The sequence below is a fragment of the Salvelinus namaycush genome, unplaced genomic scaffold, assembly GCF_016432855.1.
Source record: "Salvelinus namaycush isolate Seneca unplaced genomic scaffold, SaNama_1.0 Scaffold13, whole genome shotgun sequence".
Taxonomy (NCBI): Eukaryota; Metazoa; Chordata; class Actinopteri; order Salmoniformes; family Salmonidae; genus Salvelinus; species Salvelinus namaycush.
The window spans coordinates 872,446-884,945 of record NW_024058008.1 but is presented as its reverse complement, the minus strand read 5'-3'; the positions used below and the strand labels follow the sequence as shown (position 1 = coordinate 884,945).

The following is a 12,500-nucleotide window of genomic DNA, read 5'->3' as shown; positions in this document are numbered from 1 at the left end:
GCAGCCTTGTAACCAGGCCATTGTAAGTGATCACCGGGTGAAACCCAGAGCTACTACTTCTGTCACCCAGCCAGCCAAGAGTGTGTGTGGGGTGTCAATGATAACGTACCGCCAGGTCCTCTGCTAAGGCCCAGCCATTATCACTCACCTCAATCCAGAGTCTCTCAGAGCGTTCACAGTCAGCCCACTGACACCCTTATCAGATCACAGCAAAATCACACTCTACTTGAACAGAGCTTTGCTCAATCATGAGGCATCGAAGCCAAGGTTACTGAATAACATTAATAAATGCTATAGATGGAAGGAATGTAGTGTGGAAACCTACCAGAAAACAATTAGGCAACAACAAATTCAATCACTTTTAGACAGCTTCCTGGACAAAACGTTCCACTGTAATAGTGAAGGTGTAAACTTGGCAGTAGAAAACCTAAACAGTATATCTAACCTCTCAGCAAATCTAAAAATCTCAAATAGAAAACCGAAGAAAATGAACAACAATGAAAAATGGTTTGATGGAGAATGCCCCCCCCCCCCCCCCCAATCAAAATTAATTAAGAAAGAAATTGAGAAACCTATCAAACCAAAAGGGGGAGGGGAGAAGGTTGGGGTAACATAGTGTTAAGGGGGGAGAGGAGAGGAGGATGGTTGGGGTAACTAGTGTTAAGGGGAGAGGAGATGAGAGGAGGATGGTTGGGGTAACATAGTGTTAAGGGGAGGGGAGAGGAGAGGAGGATGGTTGGGGTAACATAGTGTTAAGGGGAGGGGGAGGAGGATGGTTGGGTACATAGTGTTAAGGGGAGGGGAGGGAGAGGAGGATGGTTGTAACATAGTGTTAAGGGGAGGGAGATGAGAGGAGGTAGTTGGGGTAACATAGTGTTAAGGGAGGGGAGAGGGAGGAGGATGGTTGGGGTAACATAGTGTTAAGTGGTTACGGGAGATGAGAGGAGGATGGTTGGGGTAACATAGTGTTAAGGGGAGGGGAGATGAGAGGAGGATGGTTGGGGTAACATAGTGTTAAGGGGAGGGGAGATGAGAGGAGGATGGTTGGGGTAACATAGTGTTAAGGGGAGGGGAGGTGAGATGGTTGGGGTAACATAGTGTTAAGGGGAGGGGAGATGGAGGAAGGATTGGGTAACATAGTGTTAAGGGGAGGGGAGAGAGAGAGGAGTGGGGTAACATAGTGTTAAGGGAGGGGAGATGAGAGGAGGATGGTTGGGGTAAACATAGTGTTAAGGGGAGGGGAGAGGAGAGGAGGATGGTTGGGGTACATAGTGTTAAGGGAGGGGAGAGGAGAGGAGGATGGTTGGGGTAACATAGTGTTAAGGGGAGGGGAGATTAGAGGAGGATGGTTGGGGTAACATAGTGTTAAGGGGAGGGGAGAGGAGAGGAGGATGTGTTGGGTAACATAGTGTTAAGGGAGGGGAGATGAGAGAGGATGGTTGGGGTAAATAGTGTTAAGGGGAGGGGAGAGGAAGAGGATGGTGGGGGTAACATAGTGTTAAGGGGAGGGGAGATGAGAGGAGGATGGTTGGGGTAACATAGTGTTAAGGGGAGGGGAGAGGAGAGGAGGATGGTTGGGGTAACATAGTGTTAAGGGGAGGGGAGAGGAGAGGAGGATGGTTGGGGTAACATAGTGTTAAGGGGAGGGGAGAGGAGAGGAGGATGGTTGGGGTAACATAGTGTTAAGGGGAGGGGAGATGAGAGGAGGATGGTTGGGGTAACATAGTGTTAAGGGGAGGGAGAGGAGAGGAGGATGGTTGGGGTAACATAGTGTTAAGGGGAGGGAGATGAGAGAGGATGTTGGGGTAACATAGTGTTAAGGGAGGGGAGAGAAGAGATAGTTGGGGTAACATAGTGTTAAGGGAGGGGATGAGAGGGGATGGTTGGGGTAACATAGTGTTAAGGGGAGGGAGATGAGAGGAGGATGGTTGGGGTAACATAGTGTTAAGGGGAGGGGAGATGAGAGGAGGATGGTTGGGTGTACCATAGTGTTAAGGGAGGGGAGATGAGAGGAGGATAGTTTGGGGTAAACATAGTGTTTAAGGGGAGGGAGATGAGGAGGAGGATGGTTGGGGTAACATAGTGTTAAGGGGAGGGAGATGAGAGAGGATGGTTGGGTAACATAGTGTTAAGGGAGGGAGAGGAGAGGAGGATGTTGGTAACATAGTGTTAAGGGAGGGGAGAGGAGAGAGGGGTTGGGGTAACATAGTGTTAGGGGAGGGGAGAGGAGAGGAGGATGGTTGGGGTAACATAGTGTTAAGGGGAGGGGAGATGAGAGGAGGATGGTTGGGGTAACATAGTGTTAAGGGGAGGGGAGAGGAGAGGAGGATGGTTGGGGTAACATAGTGTTAAGGGGAGGGGAGAGGAGAGGAGGATGGTTGGGGTACATAGTGTTAAGGGGAGGGGAGATGAGAGGAGGATGGTTGGGGTAACATAGGTTAAGGGAGGGGAGAGGAGAGAGGATGGTTGGGGTAACATAGTGTTAAGGGGAGGGAGATGAGAGGAGGATGGTTTGGGGTAAAATAGTGTTAAGGGGAGGGGAGAGGAGAGGAGGTGGTTGGGGTAACATAGTGTTAAGGGGAGGGAGATGAGAGGAGGTGGTTGGGGTAACATGTGTTAAGGGGAGGGGAGAGGAGAGGAGGATGGTTGGGTAACATAGTGTTAAGGGGAGGGAGAATGAAGGAGGATGGTTGGGGTAACATAGTGTTAAGGGGAGGGAGAGGAGAGGAGGATGGTTGGGGTAACATAGTGTTAAGGGAGGGGAGAGGAGAGGAGGATGGTTGGGTAACATGTGTTAAGGGAGGGGAGATGAGAGGAGGATGGTTGGGGTAACATAGTGTTAAGGGGAGGGGAGAGGAGAGGAGGATGGTTGGGGTAACATAGTGTTAAGTGGTTACGGGAGATGAGAGGAGGATGGTTGGGGTAACATAGTGTTAAGGGAGGGAGAGAGAGGAGGATGGTTGGGGTAACATAGTGTTAAGGGGAGGGGAGAAGAGGAGGATGGTTGGGGTAACATAGTGTTAGGGGAGGGAGAGGAGAGGAGGATGGTTGGGGTAACATAGTGTTAAGGAGGGGGAGATGAGAGGAGGATGGTTGGGGTAACATAGTGTTAAGGGGAGGGAGATGAGAGGAGGATGGTTGGGTAACATAGTGTTAAGGGGAGGGGAGAGGAGAGGAGGATGGTTGGGGTAACATAGTGTTAAGGGGAGGGGAGATGAGAGGAGGATGGTTGGGGTAACATAGTGTTAGGGAGGGAGAGAAGAGGAGGATGGTTGGGGTAACATGTTAAGGGGAGGGAGAGGAGAGGAGGATGGTTGGGTAACATAGTGTTAGGGGAGGGGAGAGGAGAGGAGGATGGTTGGGGTAACATAGTGTTAAGGGGGGGAGAGGAGAGAGGATGGTTGGGGTAACATAGTGTTAAGTGGTTACGGAGATGAGAGGAGATGGTTGGGGTAACTAGTGTTAAGGAGGGGAGAGGAGAGGAGGTGGTGGGGTAACATAGTGTTAAGTGGTCGGGAGAGGAGGATGGTTGGGGTAACATAGTGTTAAGGGGAGGGGAGGAGGAGAGAGGATGGTTGGGGTAACATAGTGTTAAGGGAGGGGAGAGGAGAGGAGGATGGTTGGGGTAACATAGTGTTAGGGGAGGGGAAGGAGAGGAGGATGTTGGGTAACATAGTGTTAAGGGGAGGGAGAGTGAGAGAGGATGGTTGGGGTAACATAGTGTTAAGGGGAGGGAGGGGAGGAGTAGGAGATGGTGGGAACAAGTGTAATTGTTTAATAGGACAGAAAACAGAAGGATCCTGAAAGATATGGCTGTTGCTACTGTTTTTCTATGTGCTGGGTCAGTGTTTCTTGACAGTGTCATAAAGTGTATTTCTCTAATGACAGGTTATAATCGTGTCATAAGGTGTTATGAGCAAATAATGACAGGTTATAATTATGTCATAACGTGTTATGACCATATAATGACAGGTTATAATCTTGTCATGAGGTGTTATGACCATATAATGACAGGTTATAATCGCGTCATGACGTGTTATGACCATATAATGACAGGTTATAATCATGTCATGAGGTGTTATGACCATATAATATCAGGTTATAATCATGTCATGAGGTGTTATGACCATATAATGACAGGTTATAATCATGCCATGAGATGTTATGACCATATAATGACAGGTTATAATCATGTCACAACCATATAATATCAGGTTATAATCATGTCATGAGGTGTTATGACCATATAATGACAGGTTATAATCGTTTCATGAGGTGTTATGACCATGTAATGACAGGTTATAATTGTGTCATGACCATATAATGACAGGTTATAATTGTGTCATGAGGTGTTATGACCATGTAATGACAGGTTATAATTGTGTCATGACCATATAATGACAGGTTATAATCATGTCACGAGGTGTTATGACCATATAATGACAGGTTATAATCATGTCACGAGGTGTTATGACCATATAATGACAGGTTATAATCATGTCATGACGACGTGTTACTGAAATGGTAAAGTAAAAAAGTAATTACCCCAGCAGCGACACACACACACACACACACACACACACACACACACACACACACACACACACACACACACACACACACACACACACACACACCCACCCGTGTGTAAAGCCTCATCTGACGCCTCAGGGGTCCTTCTCACCTTTAGTAGAGGAGCTGCCTTTGAATCCTTACTTCCTGGTACATAAAACCATTTCCTCCTATTAGCCTGAACAGCAGCCCGCTGCATCAACTCTACGTTCCTGTATTGGGTGTAATTTCGACAGTCCTGCTAGGGTTTCTACTGCAAAAGTGGTTCAAATCCTGATATAAGTCTTATATCAGGAGGCTGGTGAGAACAACGAGCGTGGACATGCGGACACACACACACACACGTTCTCTCTCTCCCTCAGCAGCGTGGCATTGAACCGTTTGTCTTTGATGCTGATGGTGGATTTGAACTGTTATTTCTAAACCAACGTCTCCCCTTTTTTTTTAAATAGCTTCTTTTTTTTTAACTCAATGGCCACTATATCTGGCGGAGTAAACCATGATGGAGACAGTAGGGGTTGATTACATGTATATCTGGCGGAGTAAACCATGATGGAGACAGTAGGGGTTGATTACATGTATATCTGGCGGAGTAAACCATGATGGAGACAGTAGGGGTTGATTACATGTATATCTGGCGGAGTAAACCATGATGGAGACAGTAGGGGTTGATTACATGTATATCTGGCGGAGTAAACCATGATGGAGACAGTAGGGGTTGATTACATGTATATCTGGCGGAGTAAACCATGATGGAGACAGTAGGGGTTGATTACATTTTTTACTGAAACATTTCTTGTTCTTCCTCCTTTCAGATGTACGCTGTACAGAACCAATATGGCATTCCACATTCAGAGGTATGTACAGTAAGTCACGCTGTGAAATATGCTGCAATAAGTAAATTAACTCTAAATGGTTTCCTAGTCGAGGTTAATTATGGACTCTAAATGGTTTCCTAGTCGAGGTTAATTCTGGACTCTAAATGGTTTCCTCGTCGAGGTTAATTCTGGACTCTAAATGGTTTCCTCGTCGAGGTTAATTCTGGACTCTAAATGGTTTCCTCGTCAAGGTTAATTATGGACTCTAAATGGTTTCCTCGTCGAGGTTAATTATGGACTCTAAATGGTTTCCTAGTCAAGGTTAATTATGGACTCTAAATGGTTTCCTAGTCAAGGTTAATTCTGGACTCTAAATGGTTTCCTAGTCGAGGTTAATTATGGACTCTAAATGGTTTCCTAGTCGAGGTTAATTATGGACTCTAAATGGTTTCCTCGTCAAGGTTAATTCTGGACTCTAAATGGTTTCCTAGTCGAGGTTAATTATGGACTCTAAATGGTTTCCTAGTCGAGGTTAATTATGGACTCTAAATGGTTTCCTCGTCAAGGTTAATTCTGGACTCTAAATGGTTTCCTCGTCGAGGTTAATTATGGACTCTAAAGGGTTTCCTCGTCGAGGTTAATTATGGACTCTAAATGGTTTCCTCGTCGAGGTTAATTATGGACTCTAAATGGTTTCCTAGTCAAGGTTAATTATGGACTCTAAATGGTTTCCTAGTCAAGGTTAATTATGGACTCTAAATGGTTTCCTCGTCGAGGTTAATTCTGGACTCTAAAAGGTTTCCTCGTCAAGGTTAATTCTGTATCGTATTCATGACTGCTGTGTGTTATTTCTTACGTTTTTACCCAAACCATCTGTCTCTGTGTCACTGTGTGTCACTCTGTCTCTCTCTTTGCCCGTCTGTCTGTCTGTGTTTCTGTCTGTTTGTCTGACTGTCTACCTATCCATCTGTCCTCCTGTCTCTCGCTCTCTCTGCCCACCCGTCTGTCTGTCTGTTTGTCTGACTGTCTGCTTACCCATCTGTCCTCCTGTCTCTCGCTCTCTCTGCCCGTCTGTCTGTTTGTCTGTCTGACTGTCTACCTACCCATCTGTCCTCTTGTCTCTCGCTCTCTCTGCCCGTCTGTCTCTGTCTGTCTCCCTCCTGTCTGTGTTTCAGTTGGCCAAGCTTCACCAGTTGTCGATGCAGCAGCAAGGCCTGGCCGCCCAAATGAGCCAGCAGCAAGCCAACTCTGTCATGCCTGGTACGTGGGGGGAGGGGGGGGACAAAAATGAGTTTTCTTTGGTCAATAGATGAGGAAGTAGCATTTCCTCTTTCCCTGCTCTTCGTCAGATGATCTCCATTCAGACATGCCTCATCATAATAAATGTACTGATGATTCATGAACGTATGAATCAGTCAGCCAGCACTGTAGAAGCACAACAAAGATCTATTGGAATGAATTGTTGTGTAGTCTAGTGGCTCAACAGGAGGGTAAACAGTAGCTTGGTGTGTAGTCTAGTGGCTCAACAGGAGGGTAAACAGTAGCTTGGTGTGTAGTCTAGTGACTCAACAGGAGGGTAAACAGTAGCTTGTTGTGTAGTCTAGTGACTCAACAGAAGGCTACAGTAGCTTGTTGTGTAGTCTAGTGACTCAACAGGAGGGTAAACAGTAGCTTGTTGTGTAGTCTAGTGACTCAACAGAAGGCTACAGTAGCTTGTTGTGTAGTCTAGTGGCTCAACAGGAGGGTAAACAGTAGCTTGTTGTGTAGTCTAGTGGCTCAACAGGAGGGTAAACAGTAGCTTGTTGTGTAGTCTAGTGACTCAACAGGAGGGTAAACAGTAGCTTGGTGTGTAGTCTAGTGGCTCAACAGGAGGGTAAACAGTAGCTTGTTGTGTAGTCTAGTGGCTCAACAGGAGGGTAAACAGTAGCTTGGTGTGTAGTCTAGTGGCTCAACAGGAGGGTAAACAGTAGCTTGTTGTGTAGTCTAGTGACTCAACAGGAGGGTAAACATTAGCGTGTTGTGTAGTCTAGTGACTCAACAGAAGGCTACAGTAGCTTGTTGTTAGTTAGTGGCTCCACAGAGGTAAACATAGCTTTGTTGGTAGTCTGTGGCTCAAACAGAGGGTAAACAGTAGCTTGTTGTGTAGTCTAGTGGCTCAACAGGAGGGTAAACAGTAGCTTGTTGTGTAGTCTAGTGGCTCAACAGGATGGTAAACAGTAGCTTGGTGTGTAGTCTAGTGGCTCAACAGGATGGTAAACAGTAGCTTGGTGTGTAGTCTAGTGACTCAACAGGAGGGGAAACAGTAGCTTGGTGTGTAGTCTAGTGACTCAACAGGAGGGTAAACAGTAGCTTGTTGTGTAGTCTAGTGACTCAACAGAAGGCTAAACAAATGAATACTTCACTGTAGAAAGAGTGCCGAAATGACGTGTTTGTTTATACGCTTTAAATTCATAATGGGGTTTATTTACATGCTTTAAATGCATAATAGGAACACAATGATAGCTTATTCTGTCATCTGCTAAAGCAGGGTGAGAGAGAAAATGGGAGAGGGGAGGAGAGATGCAGAGGAAATGATCATGAGAGGAGACGCAATGAGAGGAAAGGAGGGGAGATGGAGAGATACAGAGAAGAGAGAGAAGAAAGAGGAGAGGGGGCAGAGATGGAGAGGAGAGAAAGAAAGAGGAGAGGAGAGGAAGTGGGAGAGAAAGAAAGAGGAGAGGAGGCAGAGATGGAGAGGAGAGAAAGAAAGAGGAGAGGAGGCAGAGATGGAGAGGAGAGGAAAGGAAGCGGGAGAGAAAGAAAGAGGAGAGGAGGCAGAGATGGAGAGGAGAGAAAGAAAGAGGACAGGAGAGAGTATTCTCACTGTGTTATGGATGGGGCGGTTATATTAAGTTGTAGATAAAAAAGTTAATCAGTCATGGCAATGTTATAGTCTATTAAGAAACACTGTTTAGAAAGCTAAGCTCTACATCCTGTCCTGCTGAGATGAGAGAGTAGAAACAGGAGAGTAGAGAGAGTAGAGACGGTAGAGACAGGAGAGTAGAGACGGTAGAGACAGGAGAGTAGAGACAGGAGAGTAGAGACAGGAGAGTAGAGACGGGAGAGTAGAGACGGTAGAGTAGAGACAGGAGAGTAGAGACGGTAGAGACAGGAGAGTAGAGACAGGAGAGTAGAGACAGGAGAGTAGAGACGGGAGAGTAGAGACGGGAGAGTAAGACTGAGAGTAGAGACGGAGAGTAGAGACGGTGAGTATAGGACAGGAGAGTAGAGACGGTAGAGACAGGAGAGTAGAGAAGGAGTTAGAGACAGAGAGTAGAGACGGAAGTAGAGGACGGAGAGTAAGACGGTAGAGTAAGACGGTAGAGTAGAGACGTAGAGTAGAGACGGGAGAGTAGAGACGGTAGTAGAGACGGGAGAGTAGAAACAGGAGAGTAGAGACAGAGAGTAGAGACGGTTAGATGAAGACGGGAGAGTAGAGACAGGAGAGTAGAGACGGGAGAGTAGAGACGGGAGAGTAGAGACGGTAGAGTAGAGACGGGAGAGTAGAGACGGTAGAGTAGAGACGGTAGAGTAGAGACGGGAGAGTAGAGACGGTAGAGTAGAGACGGGAGAGTAGAGACGGGAGAGTAGAGACAGGAGAGTAGAGACAGGAGAGTAGAGAGAGTAGAGACGGGAGAGTAGAGACGGAGATGAGATGAGACGGAGAGTAGAACAGGAGAGTAGAGACGGTAGAGTAGAGACGGTAGAGTAGAGACGGTAGAGTAGAGACGGGAGAGTAGAGACGGGAGAGTAGAGACGGGAGTGAGAGACGGGAGAGTAGAGACTGTAGATAGAGACGGTAGAGTAGAGACGGGAGATATAGAGGAGAGTAGAGACAGGAGAGTAAGAGAGAGTAGAGACGGTAGGGTAGAGACAGGAGAGTAGAGACGGAGAGTAGAGCGTAGAGTAGAGACGTAGAGTAGAAACGGAGAGTAGAGACGGTGAGAGTAGAGACGGAGAGTAGAGACGGGAGAGTAGAAGCGGTAGTAGAGACGGGAGTAGAAGACTAAGTAGACGGGAGAGTAGAGACAGGAGAGTAGAGACGGAGAGTAAGACGGGAGAGTAGAGACAGGTAGAGTAGAGACGGGAGAGTAGAGACGGGAGAGTAGAGACGGAGATAAGAGAAGGGAGAGTAGAGACGGAAGTAGAGACGGGAGAGTAGAGACAGGAGTAGAGACGACGAGTAAGACGTAGAGTAGAGAAGGGAGAGTAGAGACTGTAGAGTAGAGACAGGATAGTAGAAACGGGAGAGTAGAGACGGAGAGTAAGACGGAGAGTAAGACAGGAGTAAGAGCAAGAGTAGACGGTAGAGAGACGGAGAGTAAGACGTGAGTAGAGACAGGAGAGTAAAAGAGAGTAGAGACTGGAGAGTAAGCCAGAGTAAGACGGGAGAGTAGAGACGGTAGAGTAGAGACAGGAGAGTAGAGACAGGAGAGTAGAGACGGGAGAGTAGAGACGGGAGAGTAGAGACGGTAGAGTAGAGACGGTAGAGTAGAGACGGTAGAGTAGAGACGGTAGAGTAGAGACGGTAGAGTAGAGACGGAGAGTAGAGACGGGAGAGTAGAGACGGGAGAGTAGAGACGGTAGAGTAGAGACGGGAGAGTAGAGACGGGAGAGTAGAGACGGGAGAGTAGAGACGGGAGAGTAGAGACGGGAGAGTAGAGACGGGAGAGTAGAGACGGGAGAGTAGAGACAGGAGAGTAGAGACGGTAGAGTAGAGACGGGAGAGTAGAGACGGGAGAGTAGAGACGGTAGAGTAGAGACGGGAGAGTAGAGACGGGAGAGTAGAGACGGTAGAGTAGAGACGGTAGAGTAGAGACGGGAGAGTAGAGACGGGAGAGTAGAGACGGTAGACAGTTTTGAGGCACTCGTTCTATGGATTCAAACCCAGTTCTTCAAACTTCTAAACTGAACATGTTTCAGAGAGGTGACGGGATCCAACAGAAGGTTGCTCACCAGAATATAAAGCGTTTGTGAGGTGTTATAATTTTGTGTTTTTTTACTATGTCACTCCCCATGTTATACCTGGGCTTTTACTGTGTGATTTCCCATGTTATACCTGGGCTTTTACTGTGAAATGCATCATGTTTTACTGTGTGATTCCCCATGTTAGACCTGGGCTTTTACTGTGTGATTTCCCATGTTATACCTGGGCTTTTACTGTGTGATTTCCCATGTTATACCTGGGCTTTTACTGTGAAATGCATCATGTTTTACTGTGTGATTCCCCATGTTAGACCTGGGCTTTTACTGTGTGATTTCCCATGTTATACCTGGGCTTTTACTGTGTGATTTCCCATGTTATACCTGGGCTTTTACTGTGAAATGCATCATGTTTTACTGTGTGATTTCCCATGTTATACCTGGGCTTTTACTGTGAAATGCATCATGTTTTACTGTGTGATTTCCCATGTTATACCTGGGCTTTTACTGTGAAATGCATCATGTTTTACTGTGTGATTTCCCATGTTATACCTGGGCTTTTACTGTGAAATGCATCATGTTTTACTGTGTGATTCCCCATGTTAGACCTGGGCTTTTACTGTGAAATGCATCATGTTTTACTGTGTGATTCCCCATGTTAGACCTGGGCTTTTACTGTGAAATGCATCATGTTTTACTGTGTGATTCCCCATGTTAGACCTGGGCTTTTACTGTGAAATGCATCATGTTTTACTGTGTGATTCCCCATGTTATACCTGGGCTTTTACTGTGTGATTCCCCATGTTATACCTGGGCTTTTACTGTGTGATTCCCCATGTTATACCTGGGCTTTTACTGTGTGATTCCCCATGTTATACCTGGGCTTTTACTGTGAAATGCATCATGTTTTACTGTATGATTCCCCATGTTATACCTGGGCTTTTACTGTGTGATTCCCCATGTTATACCTGGGCTTTTACTGTGTGATTCCCCATGTTATACTTGGGCTTTTGCTGTGTGATTCCCTAGGGTTTACTTGACCTCTCTTTTCTCCCAGCAGGAATGGAGTCCAATTCCCAGACCACATCACAGGAACTGCTCATTCCTAATGACGTAAGTGTAGCTAGCGATACTTTGTCTACGATGTAAGAAATATTGCCACATAACAATCCTGAACAAAATTATTCAGTCAGACACCCACCCACTACTCGTTCCAGAGCTGTTCTCTGATTCATTCCAATGTTGCCTCTAAACCCAACGGGCAAAACTGGGCTTGGAGTGTTGAAATGACTTCGTAACGATGTCAGCTCTCTCTCTCTCTTGTTATCTCGTTATCTCTGTCTCTCTCTTGCCCTCCCTCCCTCCCTCCCTCCCTCCTGCTTGTCACATTTAAAAGGCTCTGTGCGGTCAGAACAGAGCAGTAAATACAGCAACCAAAGGGCTTTCAACTGAGCCCTCTTTCCACACAGTACAGTACAGCCCCGCCCAGCCCAGCCCAGCCCTCCCCTCCCCCTCCCCAGGACAGCCCAGCCCGGACAGTCCTCCCCTGTTCAGCCCCTCCCCTGCCCCTCCACCAGCCTAACTCCGCATAGGCCCAGCCCCTCCCCCAGCCCCTCCCCTGCCTCTCTCCCAGCCCAACTCCGCAAGGCCCAGCCCCTCCCCCAGCCCCTCCCCCAGCTCTCCCCTGCCCCTCCCCAGCCCAACTCCGCAAGGCCCCGCCTCCCCAGCCCCTCCCCCAGCCTCTCCCCTGCCCCTCCCCAGCCCAACTCAGCATGGCCCAGCCCCTCCCCCAGCCCCTCCCCGGGGGGGTGACACATACTTTAGACATGAGACAGAGCCAGAGCATGGGGCTTTCCGAACAAATTCCAGCAGCCACTGATATCACCACCCAACACTCCTGGAGAAGTGCCCTGATATGCTGGCCTTTGTTATTTCTGTCCCTGGATGTCAGAAGAGAAGGACTGCATGGTTCTGACGTTTACCCTAGTCATCCATCCTAGATATCTGCCAGGGCAGGGAGGATGAGGATAAACGTCAAGACAGGGAGGATGAGGATAAACGTCATGAGAGGGAGGATGAGGATAAACGTCAAGGAGGATGAGGATAAACGTCAAGGAGGATGAGGATAAACGTCAGACATGGGGGAGG

General features: G+C 47.4%; 1 protein-coding gene across 1 annotated transcript in view; it reads left to right on the top strand.

The window, feature by feature from the left end:
• Positions 1-12,164, top strand: part of LOC120036314 (poly(rC)-binding protein 4-like) — a 46,547-nt gene extending 34,383 nt beyond the window's left edge. Inside the window, exons 9-11 of the mRNA XM_038982786.1 lie at positions 6,566-6,650; positions 11,413-11,497; positions 11,873-12,164. Coding sequence (XP_038838714.1) covers positions 6,566-6,650; positions 11,413-11,497; positions 11,873-12,164 — 462 coding nt within the window. The remainder of the gene's footprint in view (positions 1-6,565; positions 6,651-11,412; positions 11,498-11,872) is intronic.
• Positions 12,165-12,500: the final 336 nt, after the last annotated feature.